The 17,803-nt window shown below is 39.1% G+C and overlaps 1 protein-coding gene across 1 annotated transcript in view; it reads left to right on the forward strand.

Moving 5' to 3' along the window:
• The window catches only part of SLC27A6 (solute carrier family 27 member 6), a 69,222-nt gene that overhangs the window by 22,980 nt on the left and 28,439 nt on the right, over positions 1 to 17,803 (forward strand). Inside the window, exons 2-4 of the mRNA XM_077138320.1 lie at positions 2,160 to 2,363; positions 7,034 to 7,192; positions 11,097 to 11,221. Of these exons, the coding sequence (XP_076994435.1) occupies positions 2,160 to 2,363; positions 7,034 to 7,192; positions 11,097 to 11,221 (488 nt within the window). The remainder of the gene's footprint in view (positions 1 to 2,159; positions 2,364 to 7,033; positions 7,193 to 11,096; positions 11,222 to 17,803) is intronic.

A 17,803-nucleotide genomic window follows, 5' to 3' on the forward strand; every position in this document is an offset into this window, starting at 1 on the left:
GACCCAGGCCTTCACACCTCCGTCTAGGAGACTGGACCGCCATATTGACTCCTGATCCACTTTTACGCCGATGACTCACTCACGCCGTCAGATGGCCAGGCTTGGAGGTGGAAATGGTTTCTCCATTTGAAGCTTTGAAACTTTTTAAGGCGCCTATAAGTCTGGCATGCCTGCAGATCAGAGGAAAATCCAATTGCTGGGCCTCTAGACTAAATATGGTCCAGTGGACACAGAAGGCTCAGTAAACGTGGTTATCTGTTCTACTGGGGCCTTAGAGCCTTGGGCAGTGTTGCATCTGGGTTGCCAAATTGTTACCAGGCAAAAGTAGTGGATTCTGTGCCCAATAGGCTCAGTGACCAATTCCTGAGAGACCAGGGTTTCAAAGAGAAAAGAAGTTTATTGCTAGGCATGAAGCAGGAGATCAGATGTCCTATCGGCCTAAAATCTATGTTCCCAAACTACAGTAATTCTGACAATTTTATAGTATTAAAAAATGGGCAGGTTTTAGAATAATGAGCTCAGTGGTGCTAGATGATGTAGTTAGAGGTGATCTGATTATTGGGCATGCATGGGTTGACCACATGCTTAGTCACAGAATGTGCGTAAGAAAATGGCAGGCTTAATATGATGATGGATGTGATTTCCAGTATTATAATAAGGTATAGATGACTTATAGGTTAAAGTCTAAGGCTGCTGTGCATGTCAGGTGGGCCCATTTTGGTTAGATCCAGTTTTGGTTATCAAGATAACTTTGGACTTGGGGTCGGTTAGTTCTGGGCTGACCCAAGACCCTTCACTAATAAACATTAGGAGCTGTCCTTAGTGATCACAAGACTCCAAAGCTGAAAAACCAGATGCAATGGGTATAAGTGAGGGTCAGCCACGAGGTTTTTACAATCACAAGGACACAAGATAAAGGCTTTACGGTCATTGTCAGAGATCAAGCAGTTGGATTACAGTTTGAAGATTTAAGGTATTTCCTTCTATATGCTTTGGCAACTGTAATCAACCCTTAAATCCTAACTTTTTCTTGGTTATTCTGCCATTACTCTCCTGAGCAGATGATGTTTTTCTGGCAAAAATGAGATGGTCTGGTTCAGTCCCCGAAGTAATTCAATATCATCTCACCTCAGCAGTTGCCCTCCTGTTATCTTTAAGCAGATTCTTCCTGAAAGAGGTATACCTCTTCTTTTCTGAAATCTGAAATTCAACCCAGGCCCTTGATCTGTCAGGACAGCCAGGTCCTCCAGGCCTGAAGATGCCAGTTTCTTAGGCTCTTCTACTTCTCTGCCTTCTTTCCTGCTTAGCTTTTGGCTCTGCACAGGCCTGGAGCCTACCGTTGTTGATGGTGAACTCTCATCAGCCTGCTCATACTTGCAATTGTCACACCCTCTTCTGCACAAGGAACTCAGCATCTTTTAGGAAAGGCATTCTTTTTCTCATTTTACCTTCAAAGGCCTTTACCTTTATCTATCCTACTCTAGGAAAAGGGGTAGCTCCACATCTCCTCACTTGACTTTGGCACCATTTCGTTGCCAAATGAAAGGGTATCTAAACCACAATGAGCTTGCGATTTATATAGCCCTCAAGGAGTTCTCCCAAATGTATTGCATGAAAACAGAATTAAACAGTAACAGACAGATGACTTTTTGGAATAACTAGAAACTGAGTTATAGTTCAAGAAAACCGCTTAGTGCAGTATTCTCAATTTACGTTCAAAGCAGGGTGTAAAGATTAGAGTTTAATTTTTAATTTTTTTTTTTAATGCATGGGCAGGCACTGGGAATTGAACCCGGGTCTCTGGCATGGCAGGCGAGAATTCTGCCACTGAGCCACCATCAACACTGTCCTAGAGTTTAATTTTTAAAGTGAGAAAAAAATGTAATCAGGATAATGGAGTCCACAAAATTCAATCTAAATTGGCTTGTCCACATTGATTCAATCAAATGAGAGCCAGATTTCCCTTGCAGTTAGTCCTGTTGGAACGATCCATAAAATGTGACATTACTCATCCAACGTGAGAAGGAAATCAGTACTGTATTTACATTTTCTCTCTCTTCCAACTGGCCTTTAATTTTAAAACATACAGAAACAAAGGCAGACTGAGTGGTTTGAGATTTATGTTTTGTTTCTTTGTCTCTAACCCTTTGGTTGTATAGATTTGCTTGGAACAATAGAAGAAATCCTCCCGAACCTGCCAGAAGATTTTAGTGTTTGGGGGATGAAAGACTCTGTTCCACAAGGCGTAATTTCACTCAAAGACAAACTAAGCACAGCATCTGAGGAGCCCGTGCCGCGCAGCTACCATACTACTTCGAACCTCAAGTCTGTTCATCTTTACATTTTTACCTCTGGAACTACAGGTATGATCAGCACCTCCCTAAGGGCTAGACAGCTTTATGCCATGCGCAGTCAGCCAATGTCTGAGAAAGCCTGAATCTGAAAAAACCTAAGTTTCTTGGATCCTAGAACTTTAAAACTTGGATGAAAAGTTCATTGCTTTAACTTTAAATTGGTAAGCCATGTTCACAAGGGCATTATCTCATTTGGAAAGATATTCCTAATGATTTGGTAGTATGAAGTGCATGGGGATATCTGAAAACCCCAATCCAGGCTCAGTAGCTACAATGGCAAAATTATAAGTTTCTCTGATCCTTGGAATTCTCATAGAGAAAATAAAGAGATTAGTTTAAATATTGCTCCTAATATCCTTTTGTATTTAAGAATCTGTTATTTTACTTTAAACCAGTTCTCTATATTCTTGTGTAACAGTTAAATCCTAAGCAAAATTCTGGCTGCAAGTTAAGCAACTGTACAGGTTCTGAGTTTTCATAGGGCTACTGGAAACTCCACAAAGAAGTCTTGAAGGCATTGCAGGTTGGATAGAAGATGCAAAATAGTTTCAAGAACTTCGCTTTGTTTCAGGTGAACAAATGAACAACATCAACAACCAAAGAACAGTGAAATTGCTTGAGAGTACAAAAGAAATTTACAACTTCAGTGACTCTTAGGAAAAATCGAATAGTGTTTATGTTAGGCTAAGTAGGCTTTTGAAGTTACTTTGAAGATGATTGAGGGTTTGATTCAGAAACATTAAAAATATTCTATTACTGATTTCTGTGCACAGTTTATTTTAAGCAAAACTACCAATGAACAAACTTTTTCTTCCTCAACTTTTTTTTTTGTGAGTACCTAACAGCTCTTTTAGACTGAAGAGTAGACTTTTTTACTAAGGATCAGAATGGTTTCAATAAATGCCCTGGAAAATGAGGTATGTATTAATTTGCCAGCATAAATTCAGGGTGACTTTAGACTTTGAAAGAGAGTAAAATTGTGAAAATGATGTGTTTGAAAATGTTCAAAGGCATTTGCTTGACTAATTTGTCTTTATGTTATGAACTCATGAAAAGTCAGGAGTGACTCTAGTCTTCAAAACGGAGTCCATCACTCCACCTGTCTCCACCCAAGGGGACAGGCTGGCAGGCTACCAACAGCTGCTGGTGCTTCCATGTTAATGCTGGGGTTTTCTATGCCTTTGAACAACAGACCAAAACAAAAGCACTGCTGGGTTTTGCTTGATATTCATCTGTCAAAGTTATGCAAGCAGAAGTTTGAAAATTCTTACAGTTTTAGAAATTTTAAGCCGTTCCTGCTTCCCCAGAGCACCTACATTTTGTATTTTTAGCACTTTCTTTTTCTAATTGCTTCCATATCTCTAAATAGAATGAGTATCTCACTAGAGACTTAATAGAAATCTAAGTATCTATTCATTTCTCATAATGAAGAAGAGGATTTTGCCTTCTTTCTTGCCCATCCTCTCCCTCAGCTCATTTTCTCTCTGATGGCACACATTTTCTCATTTGAGAACAGTCCTAATATTATTAAATCATAATTTTTATTTGATCAGTATCAGGGTTCACAGTGCCATAAATTAGGAAGCACTGTTCCTAGATGAGTTATGCCATAAAATAAGATTATATTTGTTTTCTTTTATGTACACCTTTCTTCACACTGGAATAGCAGGTATGATCAACTTCTTTCTAAGGCTTAAAAAGAATGAAAAGTATTTGCAAAGCAATGGTTTTATATGCTTGCTTGCATAGCTTTCTGTGTATCACTGATTGGTTCAAACTCAGTCTTTTAACGAAGGATAACTCCTCTTTTGAAATTGAAAGGGCAATTTTCTATTTTGTTGAGCCCATCTTCTTGGCTTCATCCTTACTGAAGCCTCCCTCTCTACTATTTCAGTCTTGATTGGTTTCCCTTTGACTGTCTCAAGTTCACTCTTCACCACCATATTAGGAGTTCTCTTCACTCTCTTTCCTCTTTCCTTTTCCTGATCCCCTAATCCATAAATCCTAAATTTATTTCCTTGGTTTGTTCTTCATTTTGTCAGGGCACTGCTTTCAGTAAGTGTCATGGAAGTTAAGATTTCAGTCCTCACATGTCTGAAAATGGCCCTTTTTTCTACCCTTGCTCATGAATGATAGTTTGTATAAATTCTTGGTCAAATTATTCTACAGCAGGGTTTTGAAGGCACTGCTCCATTATCAACAGACTTCCAGTATTGAAAAGTTTGTTGTCTTCTCAATTTTGTATCCTTTATGTGCAACTTGGTTTCCTTTCCTGTTCTTCAAATTTTAGAATTTGTATGTATCTTCAGAACTATATAACATGACTTGTCCTAGCACAAGTCTTATTTACCCATTCTGATGGGACTTTTTTAGTGTAAACCTTGTGTCTTAGAGTTCTGAGAACTCTTTTTTCCTATTTTTTAAAATAATTTCTACCTTCCCTTCTCTTTCCCTTCTTTTTGCTTCTTCCCTTTTCCCACTACATTTATTCATTGTTCATTCATTCATCTTTGGAACTCCTAGTTTTGGGAGCATTTACCTTTTGATTTACTTTTTGGGAATTTTATCTTTTGTATTTGCTTGCTAAAGCTGCTGGAATGCAATATACCAGAAATGGAATGGCTTTTATAAAGGGAATTTATTGCATTTCAAGTTCAAAGTTCCAATGCCAGAAAATGTCTAAACTAAGGTATCCAGAAAAAGAGAGCTTGGCTCAAGAAAGGCTGATATCTGTCATATGGGAAGGCACGAGGCTGGCATCTGCTTGTTGTTGTTCCCAGTTCTGTTGCTTCCAGCTTCTGATGCCAGTGGTTACCTCTCTAAGCATCTGTGAACCTTTAGTTAGCTCCGCCGGGACACATCTCTGGGTTCTGGCTTGCTTAGCATCTCCTGGGAAGACACATGGCAATGTCTGCTGGGCTGTGCCCCTATCGAAGGCATCTGCTCTCTCTATCAGCACTTCAGGCATCCACAAACATCTGTGTCTCTGTCAGCTCTGAAGCAGCTGTTCTCCAAGAGTCTGCATCTGCTCTGAGCTTTCTCCAAAATGTTTCCTCTTTTAAAGAACTCCAGTAAACTAATCAAGACCCACCCTGATTTGTTTCCATCTAACCAAAAGGTCACACCCACAATTGGGCTTGTCACATCTCTTTGAAGATAATCTAATCAAAACATTTCCACTCCACAATATTGAATCAGGATTTAAAAGAAACAGCTGCCCCCACAAGATTGGATCAGGATCAAAACATGGCTTTTCTGGGGTGCGTAATCGTTGCAAACCAGCACATCTTACAAACCTTGCGTTCTCTGACTGTTCCTCTTTTTGCAGCATGTTATTCTTGTATTGTTGTTGCATTATTATCTTGTATCAGAGTACTATATATTTCTTGAAATTTATTCCCTCTACATTGCCTTTATTTTCTCCCAACATCCTTTTATCTGTTGGCTTATGTTGGTCTCTATCTTTTTTCTGTTGAGCCTTTACTTTCAGTTCATGCTTAAGGGTACAGATAACAAAAATTAAATCAAACAAGCTAAATCCTTGCTACAAGCTCTGTGCACATAAGTTGGCTTCTTGACTGGTTGTTTTTTTTTTGTTGTTGTGTTTTGTTTTGTCTGGGACATTTCTTTGAGGGTCCGTGACTGTCAGGACCTTTTAGCTTATTCTTGGGGCCTATTCAGTTTCCTCAGACAAGAATCTGCTTGTTTTGGCTGTCAAGTTAGACAGGAGCTGGAGTAATATTTAGACTCCTTGAATTTCTCCTATTTCTTTCAGCCTATCTTCTACCTGGTATTTCCGGAGGTTCACCTTCTCCAGGGGATAAACCCAGTATTCTAACAAGGTGGAGAAGGAAGTCCAGGACTCTGGACTCTCATTGATCTTAAACAGAACTTTCAGCCTGGCTCCATCCACATTTATCTCTTGCTCTCTGAGGTGCCTGGTCCTTCCGGAGTTCTGAGGGGTCAAATAAGATTTCTTTTAAGCTTCACCTTGAGTTTTAGCATCTTGAGACTGCTGTAATTGCCACACTCATATCTATCTTTCTAAAATGTTGTTGTTGCCATCTCCAATCCATTTTTTTCTTTTGGTCCTGAGGGTTCGTGTGTATGCTCAATCTGCCAAATTCTACTGATGTTAGAATGGCAGGTCCTTGGACTTGATTGGGTGTGTGATTGGTGTCACATCTCTGTGAAAGGCCCTCTATCCTTGGATGGAGAAGCCGCACGTTCACCCACTCCTACTGAGAATGGAAGGAGGAGAGTGACGTGCCTGGGAGTCCCTGCCACCACCGTCCGAATCTCCGTTTCCTTTGAACTCTCCTTCTTCTTAAAATAAATAAAACAAATCTATTTTAAGAATTTGGCTCATGTGATTGTGGGGGTTGGCAAGGCTTTAATTTGTAGAGGGTTTGGCAGGCTGGAAATTCAGACATTGGTTTATGTGGCAGTGTTAAGGCAGAATTTCTTCTCAGGGACCCCTTTTTTTTTTTTTTTTTTTTTTTGCTTATAAGGCCTTCAGCTGACTGGATGAGTCCTATGTACATTATTGAAGGCAATCTCCTTATACCTAAGGTCAACTGATGGTAGATGCTAATCACATCAACGAAATATTTTCACAGCAACCTCTAGGCCAGTGTGTGACTAAATTATATATATAATTTTAAAATTTTTTCTTCCAGGCCTACCAAAAGCAGCTGTGATTACTCAGCTGCAGACTTTAAAGGGGTCTGTTGGATTGTGTGCTTTTGGTTGTACCTCTGATGACATCATTTATATAACCCTTCCGCTGTATCACAGCTCAGGGTCTCTCCTGGGAATTGGTGGATGTATTGAGTTAGGTAAGTTTCATTTTCTGTCTGATAAGTTCTCACAATGTTTGGTAATCATAACATGTGCTCATTAAAGTTTGAAACTTTACCAGTTGAATTCAGAATCATTATGCATATATTATATTACATAATATTATGAAAAGATTCAATTTGATGGCATACCCAGTGTGATCCTGCAGTGGAAAGATCAGTGCCCTAGAAATTTGGCCATGTGGTTTGATGTTTCTGTGTCTGGTTGTGTGTACTTCTTTGTGGGTTTCTTATTTTCCTTTCATTCCTAGTTTTTACATGACTTTTCCTAATTTTTACATGACTTTACCTAATTTTCTTGTTTAATTAGTGTTCTCAGAATATAAGAAGCAACATTTCTTTAGGGGAAGAGAAATATTGCTGATGGGTGGCATTCTTATGTACACAGAGCAATGCTCTCAGCTGTATTCCTCAAATAAATAAACAGATGCCATCCAGCTATTTCTTACAGCTTTCTTCATGGGAAACCATAGGCATCACATTAAAATGTATCACATAAAAAAGGCCCATGAAAGGAGCTTTGTGATGGTCCGATTTGATCCAAGAGAGAGCTTGGGAAACTTGGAGGAATGGGTGAATTCGTGTGTTTCACAAGCTCTTCCATAAAAATCAGCTCTCATCCACAGTCTCTTGATGGTGGTATTCTCTGGAAAGAAGCTGGGGGCTAGAGGTTCCCTGTTGTCCAATGCAGGTAGAGTTGCTGATAGACTCAGCATTCCTCTACAATGAGTCAAAGTTGAGCATAACAAGAAACTTATCCATCATATTCACAACTGTTGCATGATTTTATTAAAGATCAGACCTAGTTCTTTAATACCAGAATATCAGTTTAATTGATACCAGAATATCAATTATGCTTCCAGTGTTCTCCACTAGAGGATATGTTTATGTTGATTATGGTCTGGAAATTTTATAAAGAATTAAGTTTTAAGCCTCAGGCTCTAAGGCTTCTAAGAAGTTACAATTTTGAGTAACAGAGCTTTTTGATGAATCTGCCTGGCAGATTAGTTGATAATTTTATTCCATGTAAACTAAATCAATTAATTTATTCAGTATGGACCTAATCACATTTAGAATCTTGTCAAAATGATTGCTTTTAACTTTAGAACAGATGATGCTAAGCTCTTTGGTTTTGCTTGAAAGTAGAAAGCAAGACCAGTTTTGTATTGAAACTGCTCTTACCTCAGGCAATAAAACAAAATAATCTGACTACAGAATTGTAATCATCCCTAGTTGTTTTTTTTAAGATGGCATATATCCAAATCACATTAAAAGCAGTTTGCATTAAAAGCAGCAAGTAATAGAATGTTCTTACACACACTGCAGAAGGTGAGAAGGTGGCAGAGCAGAGTGACCTCAGTCAGGCGTGGATGACCCATTGGCCAGGGCAACTCGAGCCCATCGGTTGCATTAGAGAGAGATGATCATATGTCTACCCGAACCAGCCAGCAAAACAGTGGGTCTGCAATTGTGAAGGAACTTCTTATCTATTCTGAAAATCGGGTAGAATCTCTGATACTTAGAGTATACTGAAATGTTAAATTCCAATAGTAAAATGCCCTTTCTATACCATGGCATGTAAATTACATCTATAGCAATTTAGAAATTCATTTTTTCTAATGGATACATTGCAAAACTTTTTTAAACGTTCAGGCCTGAACTTTGCAAGGGCTGCTTTAAATTTTAGATTTTTTCTACATAAACAAGTGTTAAGATGCTTTAAGATAAATAGAAATTTTGGTAAACACTATCCAAATGGTATAATGAATAATTAAGATTATTTTTGTCTTAGAAATTTCATCCTCTAGTCAAAAAAGTCATATTTTATAGATAATTTCTCTTACCTATATGCAGGGAGTAATAGCCATACCTACTCTGTAGTTTGAATCTGATAATGGGGAGCCTGTGTATATGGAGCTTTTAAAGCCAGGCCTGGAACAGAGCTGACATCAGTGACAGCTAATGTGATGTTAGTAGCCACTGCTTTGCCTTTGAAAGCATATGTGTTTGCAAGCATATATGAAAAGTAAGGCTAATTGATAATCAGACATGGATTTTTGGTAATTTATAAGAACGAAAATCACAAATTGATAGTGGACATAATAACCATAAGTTCTTGGTTTCAGGTTCTTTTTTGACTCACCGCAATAATCAAACTCTTAAAAATTGTTTGACAGGAGTTAGAAGAATTGTGTGTGTCTCTAAGACAAAATGGAAACTATGAACATTTTATTTATCAAATTAAGTAGAAGGAAACTTAGTAAGAATAGTTTACCATATTGGCCCGAAAGGTAACAACAGGTAATTATTTGGATTGTACATTTCCACAAAATTAGATTTAAAATCAATTGTCAGTAATCTGTTGCTGAATAACAACAACCCCAAAGTTTAGCCATCTAAAATAGTGATTTGCCATTTCTCACAATTCTACAAGCTGAGTGGGCGGGTCTTCTGCTGTCCTCTCCCTGTGCTCACTCGTGCGACCGTATCACTTGTCTGCGTGGGTGGAGGTGGACTTTTTCATGAGGCTCATACCTCGAAGCTGGCTGTCGAGTGGCTTCTCCCTTGGCGGATTCTCTGTCCCTGCCTCACCCCAGGTTCCTTACTGGGTGGTTGGAGCATTCCAAGGGGTGGGTGTGGAAGCAACAGGGTGACTTCCAGGGGTAGCCTCAGAAAATACACAGCTAGGAAGCAGTCACGTCCTCAGATTCTTTTGGCCAAAGCAGGTCGCAGGGTCAACCCAGACACAAGACTCCATGCGTGGGGAATTAGACTTCACCTCTAGCTGGAAGGAGAGACAAATTCCCTTTGCAAAAAGAAAAGCATAGAAGGAATTGTTGGGAAAATTTCCTTAGGAACATTTTCATATAACATCCATTGTCACATGAAGGTGTCATTGTCTTTTAGGAACTTTTTTATTGGTGCGCCCCTGCTATGTCTTGACCTCAAAGATATTATGAGGTGACTTTTTGGTTTTAAAAATAAAGAATATGCACTATGAGTTCAGATCCAAAGAAAAGCTAGTATTCTTGGACTCTGTAAGGAAAGGTTCCCCTTATCTTGATTATTGTCCTGTGGTCATGCCCTAATTCCTGTAACCCTTCTGCTTATTTTGAGTGCAACTTTCATCCCATTTATTGCAAAATGTGTATTGACAATCAAAATGTAGACTTAAAACATGAATGTTTTAAGAGATTTCTAGGATAGCTTTTGCAGTGTGACTATGTGATTGTGAAAACCTTGTGTCTGATGCTCCTTTTATCTACGATATGGACAGAAGAGTAAAACATATGGATTAAAAATAAATAAATAATGGAGGAACAACTGTTAAAATAAATTTAGTAGATTGAAATGCTAATGACCAATGAAAGAGAGTGGTAAGAGGTATAGATAAAAATAGGGGAAACAAAGGCTAAAATATATTGGGTAGATGGAAATACTAGCAGTCAATGAGAGGGAGGGTTAAGGGGTATGGTATTATGAGTTTTTTCCTTTCTTCTTTTAATTTTTTTTCTGAATTGATGCAAATGTTCTAAGAAATCATCATGGTGATGAATATACAACTATGTGATGATATTGTGAGGTATTGATTACATACCAAGAATGGAATGATCATTTGGTAAGAATGTTCGTCTTTGTATGTTGTTATGTTAAAAAAAAATGAAGAAATTAAAAAAAAAAAAAAAAGAAAGAGATTTCTAGGCCCTTATATATGCCCATCGACATAAGTCAGTATTTTCCAATGAACTTGATATAAGTGCTCCATGCAGGATTGTACAACCTTGAGGGCGGACGCCAGTGCTCTAGACAGAGCAATATCATTTTATATTCATTCAGCCCTCAGATTTCTTCTTTAGTCCCTGTCTTTTCCTTTTTTTCTTAGGTGCCACTTGTGTGTTAAAGAGGAAATTCTCAGCGAGCCAGTTTTGGGATGACTGCACAAAGTACAATGTGACTGTATTTCAGTATATTGGAGAACTCTGTCGCTACCTTTGCAAACAACCTAAGGTAAAAGTAGTTTTTATCCAAGAGAAAACGTTGTTTCAGAGAGAGAACATATGGAGTGAAGAAAAATAATTCTGTTTGCTTATTTAAACCCCACCTTCTTCCAGAAAATATTTATCTGGAAATACACGCTGATATATACAAAGATGTGTACAAAACTGTAAGATAAAATAAATATGAAGCAGTTCATGAGAGAATAAAAGGACTGCGATTGGGGAATGTTCTCACGTGATCTGCATCGTGGTGAGGGCAGGACAGGGCCACTGTCCAGCCACCTTCGTGTTTAGACTGACAGGTTTCAGATTGTGAAATTAGATGTGTGCTATGTTTGCAGAGAGCAGTTACTCTAAAGTTAAAGTAAATAAGGTCTTAAAATATTGTTATTTTAAAACAAAAGACTACTGCCATGTCTTAATTTGCCAAGCTGCTATGACAAAGACCCCATAATTAAGCAACTGAAATGTATTGCCTCGCAGTTGCAGAGACCAGAAATAAAAAGTCAAGGTGTCACAAGGCCGCACTTTCTCCCCAGAGCCTGTCACTTTCTGATGCTAGCTGGCCCCTCCCTTGGTCCTTGACTTGCCTCTCAGCTCGGTCCCCAGGCAACCTCACCCTCCTGGTGTCTGCTTTCTGGTTTCCACTGACCTCTGGTTCCTCTTGTGCTTCCTTGACTGTGTCTGAATTTCTTCTGCTCCTAAAGGACTCCAGTGCTATGGGTCAAGACCCTCTGATTCAGGTGGGCTGTATCTAAACAGTATCTTTGAAGATCCTGTTTGCAAAGGAATCTACCCTCTGACTGACCTAACCCTTTGCAGAGATACTATTTGCGAAAGCTTTCACATCCACAGGACCCTGTGTTAAGAATTCATCTTTTGTTGGGTCCGTAATTCAGTTTACCACATGGCACTTAATTGTACTTGGTTTTCTTTATATTTTTTTCTTATTTTTTTCCCCTTTTGAATAAGTGATTGCATTAGACTTTCTTTTCTTTTGTTTTACCTTAAACTTAAAAAATGCATTTTGCTTTGACTTCCAGTTGTCTCCCGCTTAAGCCCTATCCATATGCTTTTGATAAAGTATCACTGTCTGAAAAATAGACAAGGAGAGAGAGTGAAACAGCCTGAAATTTGTCTTGATTAGTTCTGTTTGCTTTTTTGTCCTCATAAGTTGTTTTCCCTTTCCCAGCCTCATTTGTCTTTCCAGATGTTATGTCTTTTAACTGAACAATTTTCTAAACATTCTTAAGGCTACCCAGAAGTGACACTTTCTTTAATAAAATCAGCACAATTCAGGAATGGCAATAAAAGATGTGTCCCCACAGGGGGCAGGTGGCAGAGCTGGCGAGCTCACCGTGGCCTCTGACATGCACCCCTCCTGCCAGGGACCTCGCCCTCCTCACCTTTGCCTGCTCGCGCCTGCTGACGGCATCATGTCAGCTGGGAGAGCAGTTCTCTTGCCTTCCAACTAGAATCCACAGTGCTTCCTTTATGGCTCACAGCGCAGCTGAGACCAGGCTATACGCACATAAACGAGACTTTACTAAGCATCTGGGACTACAGAGGAGCTATGAACAGGGTAAGGAATGTGACACTGGACAATTTGGTTTATTCATTTTGATCTTGGTGAGATCTCTCTTCCAGCTTCTGAATTCTTCCTGTTCTTTCCCTGTGGGGAGTATGTCTAATAACTGGATTCCTTCAGATCCATGGCCAAGACACAGGCCAAGAAAATGTCTTTGGTTTTGGTTTTTTCCTTTTTATGTTTTTTTTAATTATGAAATAGAATATATATCCAAGAAAAGAAAAAACCAATAATTTCCAAAGTACGTTTTAACAAGAGCTACAGAACAGATTTCAGAGTCTGGTATGGGTTCCCATTCCACATTTTCAGGTTTGTCCTTCTAGCTGCTCCAAAACACTAAAGGCCAAAAGAAGTATCATTATGGTGACCCAGCAGCCGTACTCGTTCGTTAAATCGTATCTTCTCTGTCTTAACTCCTCCTTCTCTTTGGATCCTTCTCCCACTTTTTAGGGATATTTGGGCTATGCCCATTTTAACTTTTTCATGTTGGGAAGGGGTGTCGACAGTATGGGATGGGGGACGGAAGTGGTTGATGTTCCTGGAGAGCCTGGCCCATCTGGGTTTCAGGACTTATCTGGCCTAGGAACCTTCTGGAAGTTATAGGTTTCAGGAAAGTAAACTTAATGCGTGCAACTTTTGTAGGATCTCCGAGTCCTGGGTGTTCTTTAGGGTTAACAGGAATGTGTTGGTTGGGGGTTGGCATACCATAGCTATTAGCATTATCTAGCTGAAGCTTGCAGAAGAGTAGCCTCCAGAATAGCCTCTCCACTCTGAGCTCTCCTAGCCACTGATACCTTATTTTGTTACATTGCTTTTCCCTCTTTTAGTCCAGAAGGCGCACGGTGCCAGGGCCAGACTCAACCCTGGGAGTCATGTCTCACGTTGCCAGGGAGACATTCACCCCTGGATGTCCTGTCCCTCATCAGGGGGAGGGTAATAATTTTCCTTGCAGAATTGGGCTTAGAGAGAGAGGGGCCGTGAGTGAGTAACCCCAGTGGTTTCCTGGAATCAACTCTCCTATAGAAATAAGTTTTGTGAGGGCAAGCCTCAAAATGAAGGGCTTGGCCTATTTTCTTGGGAGCCCCTAGTATTTGAGAGAATTTAATATTTCCATTTTTTTTTCTCCAGTCCTTCAAGGGACACTACCAGTACTTTTTAAAATTATCAAGTCACCACGATCTGGGATGTCTCCGGGTATTACATTAAGCTATACAGAACTACAAGGCCTCATTCCCATTCTGAGCTCCGGGTGTTTGGGTTGTTTAAATAAGCTACCCAGACAGGTTGATGTAGATTGTGTGTAATAGAAAATAAACCTGTCTGCCTTTGCTCTCATACAATAGTGAAGCTCTAGAGTGCATGCACTATCATCTTTTGTCTTGTGTTCTGATTTATCTTAGTTCCAACCAGACAGACTTTCTGTCTGTTTGTTGTATGCTGTATGGCAGGGTCCTGTTTCATTCTTTTTCCATGTGGGTATCCCATTACTGCAGCACCATTTGTTGGTTTTTGGTTCTTATTGGTGGTGGTAGTGGTGGTTTCTTTCGTTTGTTTGTTTGGGAAGTGCACGGGCCAGGAATCGAACCCGGGTCTCCCGCGTGGCAGGCGAGAATCCACCACTGAGCTGCCCTCACACCCCACGCTTTGCTTTTATCTCGAAGTGGAGCCTGATCTCTTTTGCCATTACTTTAACTGTTGTTGTATGTAGCAGTGCTGACTTTCAGAGCTGCAGAACTCCAGCTCTCTTAGGTGTCACAGAGGAGCTCAAAATTCCAGGGAAATTCCAGCTGGTGCTCATAATGCTCGGTGTCTCAGACTCTAGAAATACACTTATAACTTTGGACTAAGTGTGGCTGCTATAAGAGCTACGATGTGGTCAGGTTACCTGCAAGTTTGGGCGGTTTTCTAGCTGTAGTTTCCTGTTTAAATTTTCTGCTCTGAGTCTTTTACTCATGTATCTCTTTGGTCCTTCATATTTTTTTTAGCTGATCAGTTTGAGCTTTCAGAAGTGTTAATAATGTTATATTTGCTGCAAATCTTTTTCCCAATGTATTATCCTTTTAATTTCTTTATGAATGAATCTCCATATTGGCATGGAGAATTTGAAAGAAATGAGAATTGAGACAGAATTCCAGACTGCTTTAGTTAATTAAATTTTTAAATTTTTAAATTTTTCACGAAATTTCTAAAGGAAGGATACTGTTGTGAAGTAATCTCTAAGTCCTTACCTGGATGCAAATTGAAGAGAAGGGAGGAAAGTAAATATATCTCCACCCAAAGAAAAACATTTGTTTTTTTTCTTTTGAAAGAACAGATGCACTGTATTGCCTAATCCCCTTTGCTGATTTGCCACAAAACAAGTACAAGCAGTTCTTGGCTTCAGAGATTAGGAAAAGGAGAAAGAAATATTTCTGTTATAACATATTATCCCTTCAAGGGACATCTTGCTTTTTTGCAGTCCTAGATCTGTTTCAGTGAACGTCCCTTGAGGCAGTGTCTGACAGCACAGCTGGGGATTCAGGTAAATGCCAGAGAATGAACAAGTGAATTAAAATGCAAGGCTTTATAAGCCATGGTTTGAAGCCTGATTGAAATTTATTTAAATAAAGTCCTTTAATAAAAGAAACAAAACTACGTGTTTGCTAATAAATAAATGCAAAAATAAATCCAAATTTGTTGTCAATGATGGAATAAGTAGTATATTTCCGAGGAGGCTTACGTGAGGGCAGCTGGCTCTGAGTTGAGTGTTTCTGTGTAGTTGCATAAAAACTCCTTAGGCTTGATTTGCCCTGCCTAGAAGCTCTTACCTCTGCCCTCCTCTTTCTCTTTTTTCAAAATTCCAATTACAAAGCTTCCTTTGGCATAAACCCTGGATGTGCCTCTTAAAAATTGTTGGCAGTACACAATCGCCGAAAAGCCAGAGGGCCTGGCTCCTTTTAGTCACGGAGAGGTGGGTATTTAGTCTCTTTCTCTGAGACCAGGAAAGCAGTTCTTTCTGACATTCCAATTTTCCGAGTTTTCTGCATCACAGAAACACCATTGTATATGCTTTCTGATAGGATCTAATTCTCCATCTCCTTAATTAATTAATTAATATGAAGTAATATTAATATTTCCTTACTGTTGGGGGGAATGTGATGATAGACTAGACATCGGGGACCCTGCTGCAGAGTTTATCCTATTTAACTCAGTTTAAGGCAGTCCACAACCATCACTGTAGTCTCCTTAGGGATAAGATCATGTACCTCACTCATTCATTCATTCATTCAAATGATATTGTGGGGCTCTGGGTATGTGGGAGTGGGGCATTGCTAATTAGACCACGTGGTCAGGGAAAGGTGACCAGTGAGTCCCTCTGAAATGACATGTTGAAACCAGCCATGGAAGAGTTGGGAGAAGAAACTGAAAATAAAGGGCCACAGAGGAAGGACATGGCTTGAATATTTGGGGAGGAGGACAGCGTGGCTGGGCAGCCCATGGACCAGATCTTGCAGGGCTCTGTAGCCCAAAGGTGAGAAATTTGGATTTTATTCCCATCAGTGCATTTAGCAAAAGAAGTAAATGAAATCAGAAAAGAAAATAAAAAGTATAGCAATTCAGGCTCTATTTTCAAGGGAAACCAAGACTCCTTGTTAGGTGAGGGAGAGGGAGTGGAAGGAATGACCAGCAACAAGCGTAAGCGCAGGTTTCTGGTTCGATTGCCAGGTACATTATGAACCAGTTGTTGAGATAAAGAACACAGAGATTTGAGGGATGAAGATTAGATCTCTTTTGATTTTTGATATAGTAATTAGATATCCAGTTGGAAATACCAAGGAGGTAGATACGCGAAGGAATCTGGATTGCAGAGAATACAGGGCCACATTCACAAAGCAAGAAACTATGTCACAATGTGCAGTATGATGCTTATTTTTCCAAGTTAATATTTTTAGTTTCGTATAGTTTATATGATTTTAAATATAATGTGACCATAACTCTCAAGAAATGGTATGACATCCACATTTTGACAATCTCAAGTCGTGGTCTATACTCTTTAGAAATACGTTTTTGTTTTTTTATTAATTAAATCCCTTTTCTCTGTTCTGTTTTTCTAACTGCTAAGAAATTCAGTGGGAGCAAGAAAATATCCTCATAAGTCTTATATTTTCCTTAAAGTGTATTGAAAGTTTGAAAAATGGCTTACACTCAGTTCCCATTATGCAAAGAGAAGCTTTTAATGCACCTGGTACTCTATAAATATTCATTTAAAAGCCATACACCTTGTACTAAATTTTTCACTAGAATTGTGCAGACAAACCTGCAGCCATCCCCTAAGTGTCTGCTGTTTCCTGGAAAGGTGACAAAGTGAAAATGTCGAGTGACAAGATTCGAGTGATGGCAGTGTGAGTGTTTTTTAAGGTTACCCATTTTATTTTCTCAACAGAGAGTCTTTCATTCCTTTCAAGGAATTGTAAGAGCTTTCTTTAACCAGTTTTAGATAAGATGTGGGGATGAGGAAGATTTAACAGAACCAGAGAATATAATTCTCATGAGGGAGATTGAATGTTGCTAGATGGACCTGGTTTCTTGAACTTGACTGTTGGTTGGTTGGTTTGACTGGTAATGTTTTGAATGAGCCTGAAGACAATTACAGACTGAAAGCCTTGGAATTACTTTCTCCCTATCTATTATTCTTTCCTGTTGAGCGTGGGTATGTTAAAATACATTTGCTCTTTTCTCATGTTTTGTTTTGCATTTTCTTAGTTTCTACATGACTTCCAAGTGTTGTGACATATTTTCTCCTTTCCCCATCTTGTGATATATATAGTCGATCAGAGCATTACATTTTAGAAACTTTCATCATCAGCCTTAGAAACCTTTAAAGAATGAAATTGTTACATTATGTAAAACTTCATTATCACGGTATTCTGATTTAGTTTCATCATAATTTTCCTCTCTGTAGCATTCAATAAAAACTTCATCTTCTCTCTCTGTGTGACTTAGAGGTTTCAAGCTCTTTAGACA

This window comes from Tamandua tetradactyla, chromosome 20 (assembly GCF_023851605.1).
Source record: "Tamandua tetradactyla isolate mTamTet1 chromosome 20, mTamTet1.pri, whole genome shotgun sequence".
NCBI lineage: Eukaryota > Metazoa > Chordata > Mammalia > Pilosa > Myrmecophagidae > Tamandua > Tamandua tetradactyla.